General features: G+C 32.6%; 1 protein-coding gene across 6 annotated transcripts in view; it reads right to left on the bottom strand.

Moving 5' to 3' along the window:
• The window catches only part of LOC106686233 (uncharacterized), a 111,967-nt gene that overhangs the window by 9,156 nt on the left and 83,603 nt on the right, over positions 1–19,208 (bottom strand). For 4 of the 6 annotated variants that reach the window (XM_024361664.2, XM_014429418.2, XM_014429417.2 and 1 more), the window contains 5 exons: positions 13,710–13,844; positions 11,095–11,178; positions 10,944–11,012; positions 6,205–6,345; positions 3,105–3,218 (listed from right to left, as the gene is read on the bottom strand). In XM_024361664.2, coding sequence (XP_024217432.1) covers positions 3,105–3,218; positions 6,205–6,345; positions 10,944–11,012; positions 11,095–11,178; positions 13,710–13,844 — 543 coding nt within the window. Of the gene's footprint in view, positions 1–3,104; positions 3,219–6,204; positions 6,346–10,943; positions 11,013–11,094; positions 11,179–13,508; positions 13,629–13,709; positions 13,845–19,208 lie in introns of those variants that run through there. The other 2 variants (XM_024361666.2, XM_024361667.2) reach the window with 2 other exon arrangements.

A 19,208-nucleotide genomic window follows, 5' to 3' on the forward strand; every position in this document is an offset into this window, starting at 1 on the left:
TAATAGAATTTTATAATATAATAGACTCTTAATCTCAGGGCGGGTTTCTAGGCAATCAGAAACAGACATTTTTACTATTAACACTTAATTAAATTAATATCTCTTTTACACATGTATTTAAATTTAGGTATAACAAAACTAACCAATTTCACAATATTCTTTTGATGATTTCCTTAATTAACTAATAGTGACTGCTGACAATCTTTCAGTAAACAAACACTAACAAAACAAAGTATTGGTCCTCTTCCAGTTTTTTAGTTACTTCTCATCCACCAAAGTGTGTTGTTAGGCGATCCAAACAAAGTGTCCCTTATTCTTCTTGGGTGACTCTTGGTTGTCTTCCTTTTTCAAGATGTCCACCGTTGCAAGACAGAAATTGATGAGGACCTCCTCATCCTGGAAACATTATTTCCCAACTACACCCAAACAATGAAAGAATTGCCAAAAACCAAAACCTGTCTCGATGTTCCATATAAGCATCGATTGTCGCACAACATTTTTGGATTTTTGCAAATGATTTACTTTCTGAATATTATTCTTTAGCACTATTTCTTTACTTACATTTTTTTCTTAAATTTACTATATTTTCAATTATTATGGGAAATAAAATAAGTTTTTAAAATATTTGGATCAGCTCAACATGGCCACTATTCATCTTGGTTTTGTTTTGAATAACGTATTTATTATAGACAATGAGAATTGGTTAGCTTGCTTTTTGGTTCAATAAAACAAATGAACAATATTAAAATGATACATGAAATGATGTATCAGACAACAGATGTAAATACTAAGAAGTTTCTAGTTAATTTACTAACGCTGTTTTTTAAAAAAATGAACTTTTACTTGCAAAAACAAACAATGTCCATAAAAGGCTATAATTTAAGACTTTTCTGACCATCACATAAACCAACGTTAGAAAAGGAGTTCGCATGTGTCACTTATTTTCACAATTGACAAGTCTTTAAGTCTGTTCCAAAAACTGCTTCTGACTGTCTGGAACCGTATGGAGCATGCTTAGAACGGGGTTTTGCCTCCCAAAACCTGCACTGGGCATGTTCTGTACAATTCCAGGCAGCCAGAAGCTGTTGGAACAGACCTTTTGATAATAACTGCAAATAAGTTATAACATTCCAATATTTTTCAAGTACCTTCGATTATATAACACATATTTTGTACTTACTTATTATTATACAAAATTGTACCAACAAAGTACAAAGTACAAGCTACAAGACTCATAGTATTAGTTTGTAATTCATTATGAAATGTGCCCCTGCTGTAAATGTCATTGAGAAGAGATCATGTCATGACTAGACTGAGAATAGGTCAAAGGAGACTCACTCATTCCTATCTTATATCCAGTTTTTTGATACCTTTATTGACTGCCACTCCGACTATCTTCTTCCAATATAGTAACAATGCATATATCTCAACTTAGTTTGACTAATCCTTTATTTAAGTATATGTACTGACTGTCTCCGGCTTTCATTCCTTTTTATAAATTTCACTGAAAATGTCGAAATTCCAGTTCAATCCTCGATATGAGAACAATTTTGAATATTGCTCAGTTTGGTTTAGATGAGGAGTATTGACACTGAGCTTTACTGTGAACAACTCAGTAGTACAGAGAGTGCATGGTGTTCTAAAAGAGAAGTAACCTGCTTTGGCCAATTGGAATTAAAGAGTTTGTAACTAAGCAAGTTAGAGAGCTGGCTGGCTCGTGACTGCAGCAGTGCTGGTTCTAATCCAGTGCGAGGGGAGGGAGGAAAGGGGTCGACTTTCATTTCTATGGCAGTCTCACAAAATTGAAACTCAACCCCCGCCACCATGGTTAGAATAGGTTGGTAACCAGTATATGCTCCAAAAGAGAGCCCTGATGTAGAATTTCTGCCTTTGAAAGAATTGAAGAGATAACTCATCCCTCTTATGAAAAATGGGGGAACAAGGAAGGGACAGACTTAAAAAAACATTGGACACTTAGCGGCTGGTTGACTAGATTTATGCCTAGATCTTCGACGGACTTCTGAAGAGATGGCCTTATGAGATAGAGACAAATGGACAATAGACCAACACATTAAACATATAACCGGTGATTGTGACGCGCCTTCAAATAGGTCATATACACCTGACCCATGGTTGTACTATGGCCAGCGATTCTCCAACTATATGCCTAACTTGTGGAACGTAACTTACTGTTAAACAAAGCATATGACTCCCTCAAATCTTTATATGGTTTACCAGTAGATCTCCATTTCATCTTGCAGGATAATAAACAAACTGCTTAAGTTTCTCCATTATTCCTAACTCTACCAAACATTTAATTAAATTTCACCAGATTCCCATGTGGCAGCAGTTTCACATTTCAATTAATTCAATTCACAACAATTTTTTAATTAATTCAAAATTTCACATTTCAATTCACAATTAAGGCAATAATGACCCATAAGTGGCTGATGCCTTAAAATTATTAAATTTAAAAAAAACATATAACCAACGCAGTTAGTATGTAAAATATCCAATGCCAATACAGTCTATCTGAGTCATTTCTATTATTATAATTAAATTCATTTATATAATTAAGAAGTTAAATAAATACTCCCTTTACTTCCTTTATTACTTCCAATACCACTCTATATATCATGAATACTCAACATTTATGATATTCAATTAATGTACAATTACGAATTGCTAAACACTCAATAAGTATTTAGAAAATATATCCAATTATAAAAGTTTTAAAACTTCATTAAGTTAAATCAATTAATATAAATAACTTTGGATAATTATCTTCAATAATTATCATCCCTTAAACAAAATGCATGTAACATAGCACAACAGACAATGATAGCTTATATTTTAAAGAATAATTTTAATAAGTAGATTCTATACTAAAATTTAAATAAACTTATTTTAGGTATAACCATTTTTGTTAAAACCTAGAATTAAGCGAATTATAAAATCCAATTTCCATTTAATTTTACTCTACCATCATGCACTTTTCTATATTTAAATTTTCTATAACTTCACCTGCCCAGAATCACAACAAAAACAAATTGATTTGAAAAAAATATATAAATTATGATCATAGACTATAACAGAAAACTTACTTCAGCAGTTATCCTCCTTGCAGTTTTAATATCAGCTTCGAAAATATTATCAACAAGTCTTGTCAAAAGATTATGCATATCTTTTCCTTTAGTCTCCATATCAAATGAATCTTCCTAAAAATAATTGAAATGAATAAAATATTAAACACAAATTAATCTTAAAATATTTTGGACATTCAAAATAAAATTTGTTATACATTAATAAAATAGTAGCATATCTTAGAACATTTTTTTTTTTATTATTTTGTACTGAATGTGTTTCAAAGGTAGTTGAATTGCTCAGTTTAGTTCCAGGTTCAGATGAAACCACTAAACAAAAAATAACTGTTCTGTAAGTATATTTGAGTTAGTTATTGGAATGAAGCATTTTCCCATTGCCAGAATTTCCAGTCAAAGACTTCATTATCACTTTAAAAAATTATAATACCAAAGAAATGTATATTTTAGATTTATTTACAAGAGAAAGGAGGCATGGTAGTACTGATGATTTCAATGAAACTTCATTTTTGGTAATATTAGGTCAACAAATATTCAGCATGTCTGAAGGTTTTCGCCAATGCGCTCTAGAAGCTGAGAAAACAAATACTTTGTATACGTTTAGCCATTTTTTATAGTATCGTTTCTTGCCTTCACTCTGTTTGAATTTAAATATTATATACAAATCGATTTGTTTTCTAAAACAGAATAAGAAAAATATATTGCTGGTCCAATTATATGAGTACAAATGTATAAACAATCATAAAAACCACAAGAGGCTCCCAAGAAAGAGGACCAAAAAAATTGTTTTCAGGTAAGTCAGATTCTTTTAGTAATCTTTAAAAACCCTTAAATATGAACTATACAAGGAATAAAAAGATTGTAGACTTCATTATTTGGATTTTTTTTTCATTTTAATCATTCACGAATGCCACGGGATCTTATCCAAATCGAATGTCGCTAGAGCTGTTAGTTGTAGTATCATCGTAAAGAAAACAGATATCTTGGTATAATTATGGCCCTGGTTTGAGGGATGTACTTCTCTATAATTTCTTGAATATATTGAACTACAGTGAAATTACTGTCCACAAAATGGAGTAGAGTCCGCCTTCCTAAATAGATGTCAACCCATACCATCAGATACCTAAATATACATCAGCCCACACCATCAACTACCTAAACAGATATCAGCCTATACTCCCACCTCTAGACTGCACTGAAGGGAACACAAATTGTGGCAGTGCACCCATCCCCTGTTCTCCTTAGATTATTCAGTGCCTGCTGACGCTGAGAATACAGAAACAAGATGACTGTAAACATAACAGCATTTTAATTTGTATCCTCATTTAGGTGTCCACGACACCACAGTCGTCGGTGATGCTTTTGCAGCAGGTTGTCTTAAAGAAGCATAAGATATTAGACCAACTTCCCACAAATGATTACAAATGGTTTGTGTTGATATAGGCCTTGGCAGAACATTCGGCCTTTTCATAGTGTCCTACAGATCCCAAATGAAGTGCCGAATTATCTGCTAAGGCCCATATCAACACAAACCATTCGGCACTTCATTTAGGATCTGTAGAACACTATGAGAAGAGTCCCATCTGGTAGTAATAACAATCTTGATGCCCTACGTTTCGAGTCCCTGGAACTACAGAGCATGTAGTTTTGGATTGCACTGCCATAGAAGGACATCGTGTCAGGTTGTTGAGGATAAGTGGAATATTCGCTCTCACTGAGTCAGACTTCCCTCCATCCCCTTCATGGAGGAAGAGAATTATTCCTTCTTCAGGGTGTTCATCTACGGGTGGAAGGAAGTGGTCGGCTCGATATACTTTACGTTGGAAATGGCTCAACCATCCAGTGTCGGTGAGCCACCAATACAAGAAGATGAAGGTGAAGAAGCAGATACAGACAGATTAGGAGGGCTGGACCAGGTTGTATGCTGGAAGAGGCACCCAGACAGATGTAGGTGGATAAGGTGCAGCTCCATCTAAAAGACACTCACCCAAGCGCTGAGCTGCACCATAGTTCAAATAAAAATGTATCCCAATAAATAAAATAAATGTTATCCCCATTGTAAAATAAAATTGATCATTATGGTTAGCAGTGGCATGTGTAACCATAGTGCTCTACCCCACTGCTACTGAGCCCTGTATGCCTGAAATGACGAGGAAGGGGGAATACAAAAAAAAAACTCCTATTGGGGCTTCTCCGAAAGCCCAGGAGACCACACTCTGAGAGATGCCAACAGCATCGGCGATATCCATTTGCCAATACCCTTGATTGCTCATCCTCACAATTATATTGCGAACTTCTGGCTCAAGATGATGTCTTTCCATTGCTAAACAGATTAATACTGGATTTAGAATTGAGAAAAGTAAAAAAAAAAACTGTTTATTAACAAAAAGAGTATTCTTCAAGTTCACTATCCTTTATCTTTAGTCATAAATATTGTTTACTTTTTATGTTTACCAACAAATATGAGAATCCGTAGGATTTATTCATTTCCTACAAACTTACCATACCTTAATAACTCTGATTAAGTTATATTTTATGTGCATTTTAAATTTAGTTGTTTTTATACTATATTTTATTGTAATTATATAAAATTGAGCTCAAATATTCATTTAATAATTTATATAGGTTTTATTTTAACTTATTGAATAAAGGAAACATTATGTTTTGTTCAAGTCAAATTTTCATCTCTGTTATTTCTTTCCTTTGTTTAGTTTTATCATTTATTTATTTTTAAAGTTTAACTTCAATGATAGACCAATTATCACAATAAATTAAACCAAGTGTTTATTGTTTACCTTAAATTTAATGTGAGAAAATGGTCAGAGGTGCAGTCAGAAATAAGTTTTACTTGTGTGCATTACTGACCATATTCTCCATATAAAATTAAACCAAATTTAACTTGGAGCTTCAGTTTGTTTTCTGTTGTTCATAGAATCCATTCTATTTCATCTGAACACTATATTTGCAATTTATTACATAACGTTGAGGTTCATTAAAACAATGTTTTTTTGTCGAGAGTACTTATTATTTTTCAATTTAAAAGTGATATCTAAAATAAACAGTTTTCATACAACAATTTATTCAAAATAATAATATAAATTACCTCCTCATAACCATCATCGTCAGTAAAGCTTGGTAGGTCTAACTCGTCAGCTTTCAATTTTAAAAGATTTTTATTCAAAGCTAGTATTTCTTCTCTATCTTCCGGAACAGGCTTATCAACATCTTCCTCCATCTCTTTGTCCTGTAAAAAAATAAATTTGCAGACCTCAATGCTGATCATCTGTTTACCCTCAAACAATTTTTTATTTTTTTTTATATAATTAGCTATCAAGCAAAGAATACAAATTTATCATAACAGTTTCATTACTATTTTGGCAACATATTTTGAGGATAATATGAACTAAGAAAATTCTTCTGTTTATTCGTTAGACCAGAGTTTGTTATGTTGTTTACTAGCCCTGTAAAGTGGGGGGGGGGGAAATTGGTGAATAATAAATAGTTTTTGTTGGCCCAACAGAATTATTAATCTCAATGGGGTGGAATAAATCCTTACCTGACCTGCTGACATAACGACAGAGCATTTAACTATGGCAGGATTCCAAAAATCCCAAATTTTTAAGAAAACCAAAAATTAACCCAGAGGAGGGAAGGTTGAAAATAGTGTTTACTGATGGGTATTGTTTAACAAAATTAGAGTCATTAGTCAGACAAAAATAATTTTTATTATATTTTATCTTATTAGAGGAAAAATAAATTTGCTAATCTTAGTAGTTCCAGTATTCTCTTCATCGGACATAAATATTTGTCGCTTTTTTTTTTCGTACATCGATCGAATATTAAATACTAAATTATTATTTATTATTTTTATTAAAATAATTTATTTTTAGTATCATTAGATTAGATAAAACAGGAGGATAGATAATAAGAAAATTAATCATGGTGACTTTGAGGAAAAACAAAATTAATTTTTTTAAATAATAAGTCTGTTATTTCGATGTCAGCTGACTGAGTAGAACAGCAGGACAGGGTGACATATGTAAAGGAGAGGAGATGGGTACAGGCACTACGTCACCACATCCAGGAAGAACTCGAAAGTTTAAAATGTCAGGGAATCATTATTGACAGTACAATAGTCCCTTGTGGGCAGTGAAAAAGAATATCAGGCGAAAATACCGAGACGTACTGGATCGTGATATACTACTGGAAGCTAAATGATAATACGATAGATGAGAAGATTCCGATCTTGAAGGCTGGGTATCATCAAATTAAAATACACCCTAATGATCAACAAAAGACGGCATTTACTTTTGAGAGGGGTCACTAAGAGTTTACAAGGATGTTGTGTTTGGTCTCAAAAATTCCCCATAACCTTTCAATGCCTGATGGACGAGTTTCTGAGAGGAATTGATGAATCCGTATGTCGGATATACATGGATGACTAGTGTTTAGTAAGAATGAGGTTGACAGGTAGCACACTTAAATAGCGTGTTCCAGAGAATCAGACATTTTGGGCTCAAATTGTTAGGGGAAAAGTTGGATCTGGGGCAGAAGCAAATAAAATTTATGGGTCACACGATTTCTAGGGAGGGATTAAAACCAGATGCAGATAAAGTTACAGCTATACAGAAAATGGTGATACCTAGTGACATAAAAGGAATTAGAAGGTTGTTAGGGATTACAATTATTACCAGAGGTTTGTACCAGAAAAGGTGGAGTATCTCGTTCCACTCAACAGCCTACTCAAGAAAGGCAGGAAGATGATCGCCACCCTGATGATGGAGTACAATATCAGACGGTGCATGGAGAGGTTGCAGCAAGAGCCGATACTAGCTTTTCCAGATTTTAATCGGCAATTCACAATAACCACAGATGCGAGAGAACATGCACAATGCAATGTCTCAGGAGGGCGATGGGGGAGAGTGCCCAGTGGCGTACGCCAGCAGATGGCTTAAAGAGACGGAAACTAGATACAGCGTAATGGAGCGAGAACTCCTGGGAATAGTGTGGGCCCTCGATCACTTAAGACCATATGTGTTTAGCAGAAGGTTCAAGGTACATACTGACCCCTGACCACTCCAGTGAGTGGGAAAGCTAAAGGAATCGTCAGCCAGGATAACTTGCAGGAAGGAGCTTCTTGTGCAATATAACATGAAGGTTATACATAAACTGGGCAAAGAAAAACTGTGGTGGCCGATTGGTTGTCTCGAGCTGTAACCACAAATACCATTGCACAAGAAAATGGGGAACCCTCCAGTGTCATGATACAGTTTCTGCATAAATGAATGCCTAGAGAGGAAGGAACAGGATGAAACGGAAGAAGATGATAGAAAAGAATCTTTGAATAAGAGAGTGTAACAGAAGAGAGACCAGGAGAAAAAGAGGAAATGGAGGAAATAATTAGCGACAAGAATAGGCCAATTATTTGGAAGACCAAAACCACCAGAATGACCAAAATTAAATATAGTGAGTATGGAAAAAATAAAATAATGACGATCTGGTCGCATCCAGGCGTGAAGAATGACCAAATCTGTAGAACGTTGAATAATGCTTCAAAGCCTGGAGAAAAGCATTACCTATACGTCGGGAATGAAACAGTTTGGGAGAAGATTATGTGACTATGGTGTGATGAACAGATAGGAATGTACAGGACATTCGTCCATTGAAAACTGATGGTGGAAACCATTTTAGAAGAAGAATAACAATGAGAAGTCACCCTAGCGTTATCATCAGGGTAAGACAAATCACCACGGAATTCCTGAGACTATGCAGGCCTTAAAGAGAAGATACTTTTGGTGGAGGAAGAGGAAGACTATATTGGAGGTTGTAGGAAGCTGCTAGGTTTGTCTACCCACTAAGTATGACAGATATCCACATTAAGGAAGACAGGAGAAGACATCCACCACAGATGCACCGCTCAAGGATTTACAAATTTAAACATTTACATGAAAGGGTTACAAATGGGTGACCATGACTGACCTCTTTAGTAAGGCAGCACTGGTACGCCAGGTGCAGGACAGGTCTCTTAGGCAGCAGTATTGGCAGCTCTCCGCTTGTGGTTTCAGTAAAGAATTCACAAAATTGTCAAGGTGAAAAAAAGTAAAAAATAAATGACACACTAGGTAAGAAAACTAACACACCAAACTAGGTAAGATCGCCATCATACTGTTATCTCTAATCCAAAGAGGTTATACTGTAGTAGTTGGGAATTACCTCTCCTAGCAACAGCTCACTTAGAGGTTCTTACACTGTTGAAATACAGTGAGTTTGGAATTAATAGAATTGGGGTAATGGAATAAAAGTGGCCGGAACATATATTAATTTACACCTTATAATATTTTATGTCAACGGAATAAATATTGTAAATTGACCTTTACTTTTAGGCTAGTAATAAGAAACCCAGTTATATAAAAATACAACCAACAATTGATCATCTCTGATGAAAGGGAAGGTTTAATTTATTTAGCAAAATCTATAATTTATCAAACAAAATTTTTATTTAGTAATATTTGATTAATTTTTCAAGTGAAGGAAAGAAGATATAAAATTTAATAAAAGATTTATTTTTAATTACATATTTTGCTTCCTCATTACCAAAGGTAGGGAAACATTTTATTCATGCAGAAAATAATCAAAATTTAGGTCCTTGGAATCGAAAATTTTTATCACAATTGCATGGTTTGTTTTAGACGTCAGGGGAACAAATTTGGTTTTAAGTCTGTTAATCTATCAGGAGTTAAATCTGTGTTAAGGCATAATTGAGTACCTGGTTGGTTATTTATCGATTTTATCCCATTTTGTCCTCTACTTTCACTCACATATGTGAAAATGTATATTTTCCTTGGCGCACCTATATTTCTAAACGAGTCTATTATTAATTTTATTATATCCTGTCCACTACTTTATTAAGAGAGAAAAAAATATTTATTTATATATAAATAAATTATTTTTTTTTTTTTTTTTTTGTGCCACAAAAATAATAATTTAAAATAAAAATTCATAAATATAAAAAAATTAAAATGGCCTTAATGTCAAAAAAAATCATAAATAACAACACAATGTTCTAAATCCACACATTTTTTCTCTTCTGCAATGTTTCGGGGATAATGTATCCCCTTCTTCAGTTTTATATTCACTGTTTAAAAAAAAAAGTCTATAATTGTATACAATTATTTACTAGTTTCATTTTTAATTAGTACTTAAAAAACAGTTAATAAATAAATGAGTATTTTAAAATTATTTTGTACTTACTTAACATGCCATAATCAAAATTATCTCCGGAAATAATAAAATTTATAATAATTAATTAAATTTTATAAATTGCACATTTTAATTTAAAACATAATTATTATTATAAAGTTAAAGTTTATTAATTATTCAGATAATTTTTATTATGACATATTTAGTAAGTACAAAATTAACATAAAATATCATTTATTTATTGACTGTTTATTCGTGGTTATAAGAAAAAATTAAACTAACAAACTGTATAAAATTGCAGTCTTGCTGTTATTGATTAAACAAAAAAAAAATTATGGTAAATTATATAAAGCTAAAGAAGAGGACACAGTATTCCTAGTTTAATCCAATTCAGTTGAGAGTAGAACTAATTTTAAATTCTGACTTTTTAAAGAAATATGCCAATGGGTGGCACTCACAAAAAATTTGCGTGGGAGTGACATACCCGCCCCGTGAAAAAAACACATCAAGAAACGCGCAATGTATTTCCTAATACTGGGAATATTACATCCTAATATTGGGAAATACATCGCGCGAGGACTTAGGCCTCCATGGTCTGTTGCCCACAGAATAATAAATAATAATAATTTGCGTAATACTTACTTCTTCTATGGTGAAATCGATAAACTCGGCTTGATCAGTACTTATTAGTTTGTTCAGATTCCTTTCACCCTAAACATAAGATAAATTCAGTAATTATTAAAAAGTTTTTAAAAAAATTTACTATTAAACACACAACATATAGGGTACTTACAGCATCGTACATTTTCATTTGAGCCAAAATTGATTGAGATTCATCAATTTTATAATCTTTAACCAAAGGAGGAATATCATCTACCTGCAATTTGTCTATTTAAATACTTAGTTCAATTAAATCAATTTAATCAAATACATAATTATAAGTTAATAATATTACGAAAATTCCTTACTTTTTCTTTCATATTGACTAACTAATTTCTTATAACAAAATATATTATAATGGTTATATTTAATTATTTCCACATTCTTTTGTTAGTAAAAAAGTGTTCTAAATTCTATAAATTATTTTGAAAATCTTCCACATCTGGCACATTTTTCCAAACTTGGCAAAACTGATTTTGCATTTTTAAAAAATGATTAATCTTTTACGATAATTTAAAAAAATAGTTTAAAAGGTTTAATATTTTTTTTTTAGCTCTGACTCGAAAAATCACTAATAAGTAAAATTTATCTGGAAGGTCAAGAAAATTGGGTCCATAATATCTCATCAACAGACATTACCTCAAATGTACTGAACATTCTAAGCCTAGGCCCGAATTTCTCTATATCCAACTCTTCACTGAAAATTTTATCAGAACTTCTCACAGACTTAGAATACATTCACAATGACCCCCTCTGTCATCATTCCAACAATAGTAAAGAGTTATCATATATCTCCATTTGTAATATCATCTCCGATTACCTCCAACACCCTCCATATTTTTCTTCCAAATTTTCTCCCCCCTTTTTTTTTAAAGACCTCTCGTTCACTCGATCCTTCCTTAGATCTCATGATGGCATTATTATCACCAAGGTTGATAAAGGTAACAAGACTGTAATAATGGATTGTTCTGATTACAACGAAAAAATGACACAACTTCTATGTGTTCAATCCACATATGTGCCTACACCTTGTTCCACTTGTTCTACTCCTTATTGTAACGCATCTTACATTGGCGAAACTAAAAATTTACTCAAAGACTGCATAACCCAACACTAGTATTCCGTAACTTCACTGCTTCTAAACTATCTGAACATTGCTTATCATTCAACCACTCTTTTGATTTTGATAATACTTCCATTTTAGCCACCGTTCCTAACCAAGATAAATGACTGTTATCCGAAAATATTTGTATACAATTAGATTCTTCCCCAGTTAATCACAAAACTGACAAACAAAACCTGTCCCTAGCCTATTCCCAAATTATTAATTTATTAAAACACCTATAATCTTATACACATATATAATATATAATTTTTTTTTTAATTATCCCTTTTACACACCCACTACATAATTTATATATTTTAATTCCTTTTGACTCTCATAATTTTACATTTAATTCTTTTTATATGTTTTAATCTCTTATTAACTATTTTTATCTCAATGTTCATTTTTTGACCGTTAGATTTCAGTTAATCTAAAGCCTTTGTCGTCCTGCACTCTAACAAATATACCTGCAATTTCAAACAGTTTACCAGGAATCTCTGCCTAAAACTGTAAGTTATTTTTCTCTCTTACCTTATATCTCTTATTTTCTATTCTCCGTATTTCTTCTTCTTTTTTATAACATTGTTTTTACATACTCTCCCTTAAAATATCCGTTTTTACATACCCTTTACATAATGATACAGTTTATTACTTTTTGGGCTCTCATTATTTTACTTTATACCCCTTTTTATGGTTTTTTTTTTTTTTTTTTTTTTTTTTACTCTCACATTAACTATTTTATCTCTATGATCTTTTGACTATTATTTCTGTTTATCTAACGCCTTTTGCCCACCTGCACTCTAGAGGCATTTCCTACAATTTAAAACAGTGTAGCCTTGATTCTCTCCCTATAACCTTACTCCCGTATTTCTTACTTTCTTCATTCCCTATTCTTTATATATTTCTTCTTATCTCTTGATCTTTCCTTTTACAATATTGTTTTTTCATATGCTCCATTATTAATTTAACTAATTATTTATACTCATCTATATAACTATAAGGTTTTTAATGTTACTCATCAATATGACATTACTATCCACTGTATCATTTATTTATTACTCACATTTATGTATATAAATAATAATTTTATCAATCTAATACTGTCTTTGTCCATAGTTATTAATCAAATAATTTACATTTTCATTCCATTATTATGTATATTTACAAATTTTTAGTCTATTATTTATTTATTTTTTTCCTCTCTGAGTGATGGTTGTTGTTTTTTTGTATTTATAGCCCTGATGAAGACCTGAAATTCAGGTCGAAATGTTGGCACAAATAAATAATTCGTTTGTTTATTTGTGTTTTTTTTGCTGATCACAGAGAAGAAAAAGGTAAGTTCTGTTAGATAAGACATTCTATTAGATAATAGGTAAAAATAGATTAAATCTTTTGTAAACAATGGGAAATTATTTATTTTTTTGCAATTCTGATTTGAAAATAATGCTCGATGGAAGTGATAAAAAAATCTGAACAGAAACAACTTAAATAAGGTTATTCCAGTTGTGGACAAACTTCTTTCATAAAAATTTAAGCTGATTCAGCGGAGTTCCTTCAATGTTCTTCCTCAAAAAATCCACTAAATTATTACAGTATATTTCATATTGTGCGTAAAACATAGAAGTTCAAAATGTTTTTCTTACCCCTTCCACAATCATATCATCAATATCTTCCTCTTCAATAATATCTTTATCTCCTAATTTACTCACAAATACAGTTTTCTTGGTAGGCGCTATTCTTCTTAATGTGTAGGTGGAAACTCGTCTTGGAATTGGAGCCTTAAAAAATAATTACATATTTCATCAAAGAAGTTTTTGTTTTTCTCCCAAACCCCAAAACCAAAAGATTATATAACTAATTATTAAATTCATCAAAATATTTATGATGGACTAAGTTGCGTCCTTTTAATGGAGCAGGGTTCCATTCTAAGGAATGTCTGAGCAAATGTTAGAACTCTACATCAAACAAAGGTATTTCTATTATATCCACTAATAGTATGTACAGTAAAACTTTTTTAAACGGATATCACTGGGGAAAGAAAATTTGACCATTTACTAGAAGTGTCTGGTTATAAGAAAAAAAGTTTAAAATAGAGTAAAAATTAAAGAAATAAAAAAAAAGCTAAACTTGGAAAATGCAGTGAAATACCAACGTAAAAAAATATTTCTTTCTTATAATTGTGATTCATGTATTCCATTCCACTGCTTTATCACCAAATGAAATTTCTCTGCTCTGCAAGTTTTGTTTTTCAGTCCCTTAATATTATTTGCAGACCTGTAAAAACTTATGCCGCATCGCCACAGTTTAAGATGTCTTTTTTCCAATAGACATTATGTAAATTCTAAATTTTTGTTGAATAGTCATTAACCACATCAGTACTCACTGATTCACTAAACCAAGAAGCAATTTCTCTCATACAAAGATGCTTACTATATCTTTTTCACAAACTGTTATAATTAAAGTTTTATGTTCCAAATTGAATTTTTTTTTATATAAAAGGAACATAGTCTGGGTATGGTAAACAAAATAATCTAATAGTAATTAAACTATTTTATGTGAGCCAATTTTTCGCATCACTTTGCAGGGCTTCATCAGAGCTAAAAAATATGCAAACAACTAAAATAAGGTAACAAAGTAAGCGAATAGATAACACGAAATAAAAGTAAACTAAGTTGAGGCTAAGTATGATTTAAAATTCATACAAAACTGAATAAAGTAAATTTAAAAAAATAAAAATAACATGTACAATGAAAAGTGAAAATAAACAAGAATTATAAAAAGGTATTAGACTCTCGAGGTGGTTGTGTAAGATCTGACTCCAATTGACAATGTGAGGTACTCTTGACAAGAAGGCCTCAACAATGTGAGCTCAAATAGCTAAGGTAGCTGGTTAGGAGTTGAGTAGATAGGACGAGCCTTACAGGCGCCAGCTTTAAGTCCTGTAAGGATGGTAACTTCACTCTACAGGGTACTCTGTCTGTAGACATGAAGGCAGAATGCCACCAGCCACCAGGCTTTGCAGGAAGGTAACTTCCTTCTAAAGAGTGCTATTCCTGTAGGCACAAAGAGGTATGTAAGTCCGGACTAGGGGCCAGCCACCGGGCCTTACAAAAAGATTAAAGGTGGAGGAAAGAGGAGGTGACCAGTCAATCAATAAATTTACAATTATAATACTATTTACATGTTTATATATAAAATTATTTACAGTTCAATGAATAAATTAACACACGACTAGATCATAGGTCATACAAAATAGAATTTTAAGTATATTTGTAAAAGTAGATGTTAATTAAGCCAAGTTGACTGTACTTATCTAATGTGTTGAAATTTCTTAAAAATTATTAGTGGCTTGCATTTTTGAAGGATAAGGTATCTTTTGATTGTTGAGTATAAAGTAGACATAGGAAAAATTTATTTGAAATAATATTTTAAAAATAAATCATTAAATAACCTTAGAACAAATACCTTTTAACCTAACAGTAGCTTCACTGCCACTACGTGTACTCTCAAATATCATATCTGATCTAGCGTGACAGTACTTTTCATCAAACTTTACCCTGGAAACCACACATAACCTAAATTTCCTGTAGAACCATGGCTATTCTGAAGCAATTCAATAGAATTCGCTATTTCCTTCCACATAAAACCCGTCAAATCTTAGTTTCCTCTCTTGTTTTCCCCCACTTTGACTAAGGTTTCCTGGTAAATGGTAGACCCTCAGTTATTCTTGAATCTAAATTTAAACGTCTTATGAATTTCGCAGTATGATTTATTTTTGAGATCATCAGAGATATGTGAATAATTCAGTATTACGCTGAGCTGAAGTGGTTCTATCCATCCTTCAGATGGCAGTATTTCCTAGCTTTTTTTCTATTCCAAGTAATTAGTACTCAACGCCCTTCCTATATCCTAGATAACCTTAAATTTAAATTCTCACTTCAATTCCGTACTACCAGGTCCCATCATCTATCCTCCACCTCACTGAACTGCTGCGTTTGATAAATCATTTTTTACCTGAGCAATATTTCACTGGAACTCCATTCCCCCAAACAAACGTCATGTACCCACCCTTCCCTCATTTAAGACCCTTCTATTTAACTATATTTTACTTCACCATTCTAATTCTATATTATAATAGGACAGATAATTAGTAACTACATTTTTGTTTCATTTCTTATGTATTTAATCAGTTAGTTTTCTATTTATTTTTTTTTTTTTTGCTGTATCTAAAATTATTTACATAAAATTTTAATATAAGTTTTAATTAAGTGTAGGCACACTGTCTTTGGCCAATTATTTTATTGTAAAATTAAAATTACCTTATAATTGTTCTAAAGGGACATAGCCTCAAGAAAATAAACTATTTTTCATTTCATTATATCATGAAGACTACTTATACACATTTTCCACCATTTCAGTAACTTCAATAATTGCTACCATGGCACTAAAATGGTTGTGACAGTTGCTTAAATGACATTTAAAATTAATGACTAAGACATTTAATTTCTCTTCAAGCAATGATCGTTGAGACCTCTAGTTTTAACCTAAATGTTTTGTAATATGTGTAGATTGATAAAAATAAAAAAAAAACACATACACTAAATTGAAATTAAACAGGAAAAAAATTGCAGCACTATAGGAAGTATAAAAAGATTCTTTGAAACAGTAATGATATGTTTAAACATAAACATTACCTCTGCTGTTTTAAGAAATAAAATTCTAAGAAAGTAATTTTAAACTCTATAATAGCTTTAACTATCTGCAGTTCAAAGGTATCTTTCTCATCTTATCACATTTATCATTTTTTTTTTTTAAGGCGATTCTTGATCAACTATCTTATTTAATCTAGCACTAAACTATGTTATTAGAAATGTGTTGCATACATTTAAACAAGTGGAAAGGTTTAATGTAGAGGGCGATTGGTGGTATCGATATGAAACTTTCAGGTTCGTGAAGCCTCTACTATTATTATTATTATGTAGAAAACAATTGGTGGTAACGGCATCGAACCTTTGGGTTCACTAACTCTTTATTATTAGTATTAATATATAGATAACGAGTGGTGGTACCAGCATCAAACCTTCGGGTTCGCTAAGCCTTTATTATTACCATGGTCTGTGTTTCTCGCTATTGCGGGTCGAGTATCTCAGGTGGGGGATCGAGAAATCCAACCACCTTCATATTTTTATTTATTTTTCCTTTGATTAAATATTTAAAACTTTTCACACTATACATGCTGTCTAAGAGAACTGACTGTTGAGCCTCTCTTAGCACGTCTATAGGCACCCCCAAACCATTCATGCCTGCCACTGTTGATTTTGGTATGAGACCAATCGTTGATATTATGAATGGAGCAATGCTAACACCTTCCAATTTTTCTTTCAATTCTATTGCCCATTCCTAGTATTTCCTCAGTTTTTCTCCAACAGTGGAGCTTACATTATTATCGTTGGGGATCCCAACATCAACAAGTTCCGCTTTCTTTTTTCTTAGATTAATAAGGAGGATATCTGGTTTATTATGGCGTACTGTATGGTCTGTAATAATTGATTCATCCCAATATAGCCTGAGAGAACCTTTTTGGAGGAGTCTATTTGGGTGGTACTTGTAATTAGGGCTCTTATCTTCAATTAGGTTGTACTTTACAGCCAGAGCCTGATGCAAAATTTTGGCCACATTGTTGTGCCTCAGCAGATATTCAGTACCAGCCAGCACTCCACATCCACCAGTGATATGTTGGATTGATTCGAGCGTTATTGAGCATAATCGACACTTATCCAGTGTTGTTGCGTCTTTTAAAACATGCTGCCTATGTGATCTCGTGGCAATCACTTGATCTTGAATAGCAACTACAAATCCCTCTGTCTCAGAAAATAGCCTTCCAGCTTTAAACCATTTAACTGATCTCTCTTTGTCTATGAAGGCTTCGTTCAGTTGGCTGTAGAATCCCCATGCAGAGACTTGCTTTTCCATTCTGCCAGTCCTTCATTTTCTGATATGATTGTAGATTCAACACCTTTGCTCAGATTAAGTGCAGTCAGACCATAATCCATTGTAACGATTGCCTGATAAAAACTAGTGGTTTTGAATGGAAATATTGACGTAGAGATAATTCCTGCTTGTGGCACGCTTCTTCAATGTTTATGAGTCCTCGTCCTCCTTCTTTCCTGGATAAATAAAGTCTGTATTTAGATGATATGATATGGTGGACCTGCTCTTGTTGTTCTTACAAAACGATCTATTTCTTGTAGCCTGGTGTTTGACCACTGTAATATACCAAAGTATACTACAGCAGCAGAGCTCTGGTATGACCCAAGTATTTATGGGCTTGATTTTCTGTTTTCCAGAAAGTTGAGTCTTTAATATTTTTCGTATTCTCATTTTCAACATTATTATTAGCTCTTGTTTCACATCCTTGCGAGCTATTTTGAGGTGCTGCTGTATACCTGAATATTTATATTGTTCTTTGGCCTCTAGTTCCCCGCACTCATCTTCATTTATCAACAGGTCCTGAGCATTGACCACCTTTCCCTTGTTCACATGCAGCACCGTGCACTTATCAAGTCCAAATAACATACTTATATCTTTGGTATAGGATGATACTATTTCACTCATACTTTGTAATTGTTGTTTGTTTTTTGCATATAGCTTAAGATCATCCATGTACCAGTTGTGGCTGACAGTGGTTGCCTCGTCCTTGGTATTAAGTTTGTAGCCCACCTGGTTTCTCCATAGTATCCGACTTAATGGGAACAGCGCCATACAAAACCACAATGGGCTAAGGCAATCTCCTTGGAATATATCCCTCATAATTTTTATTTGGTTATTACTATGGGTCACTCCTATTTTTATTACCATGGGTCACTCCTATTATTATTATGTAGACAGCGAATGTGGAATCAGCATTAAGCCTTCAGGTTCACTAAGTTTTTATTATTATTATTGTGTAGAAAATTATTGGTGGTATCGGCCTTGAACCTTCAGGTTCGGTAAGTTTATATTATTATAAGTATGTAGAGAATGAGTGGTGGTCTCGGCATTGAACCTTCAGGTTCTGTAAGTTTTTATTATTATAAGTATGTAGAGAATGAGTGGTTGCATCGGCAGCGATCCTTCAGGTTTGTTAGACCTATTATTATTAT

This window comes from Halyomorpha halys, unplaced genomic scaffold, assembly GCF_000696795.3.
Source record: "Halyomorpha halys isolate HHAL.00 unplaced genomic scaffold, Hhal_1.1 Scaffold799.1, whole genome shotgun sequence".
In the NCBI taxonomy this organism is placed as follows: domain Eukaryota; kingdom Metazoa; phylum Arthropoda; class Insecta; order Hemiptera; family Pentatomidae; genus Halyomorpha; species Halyomorpha halys.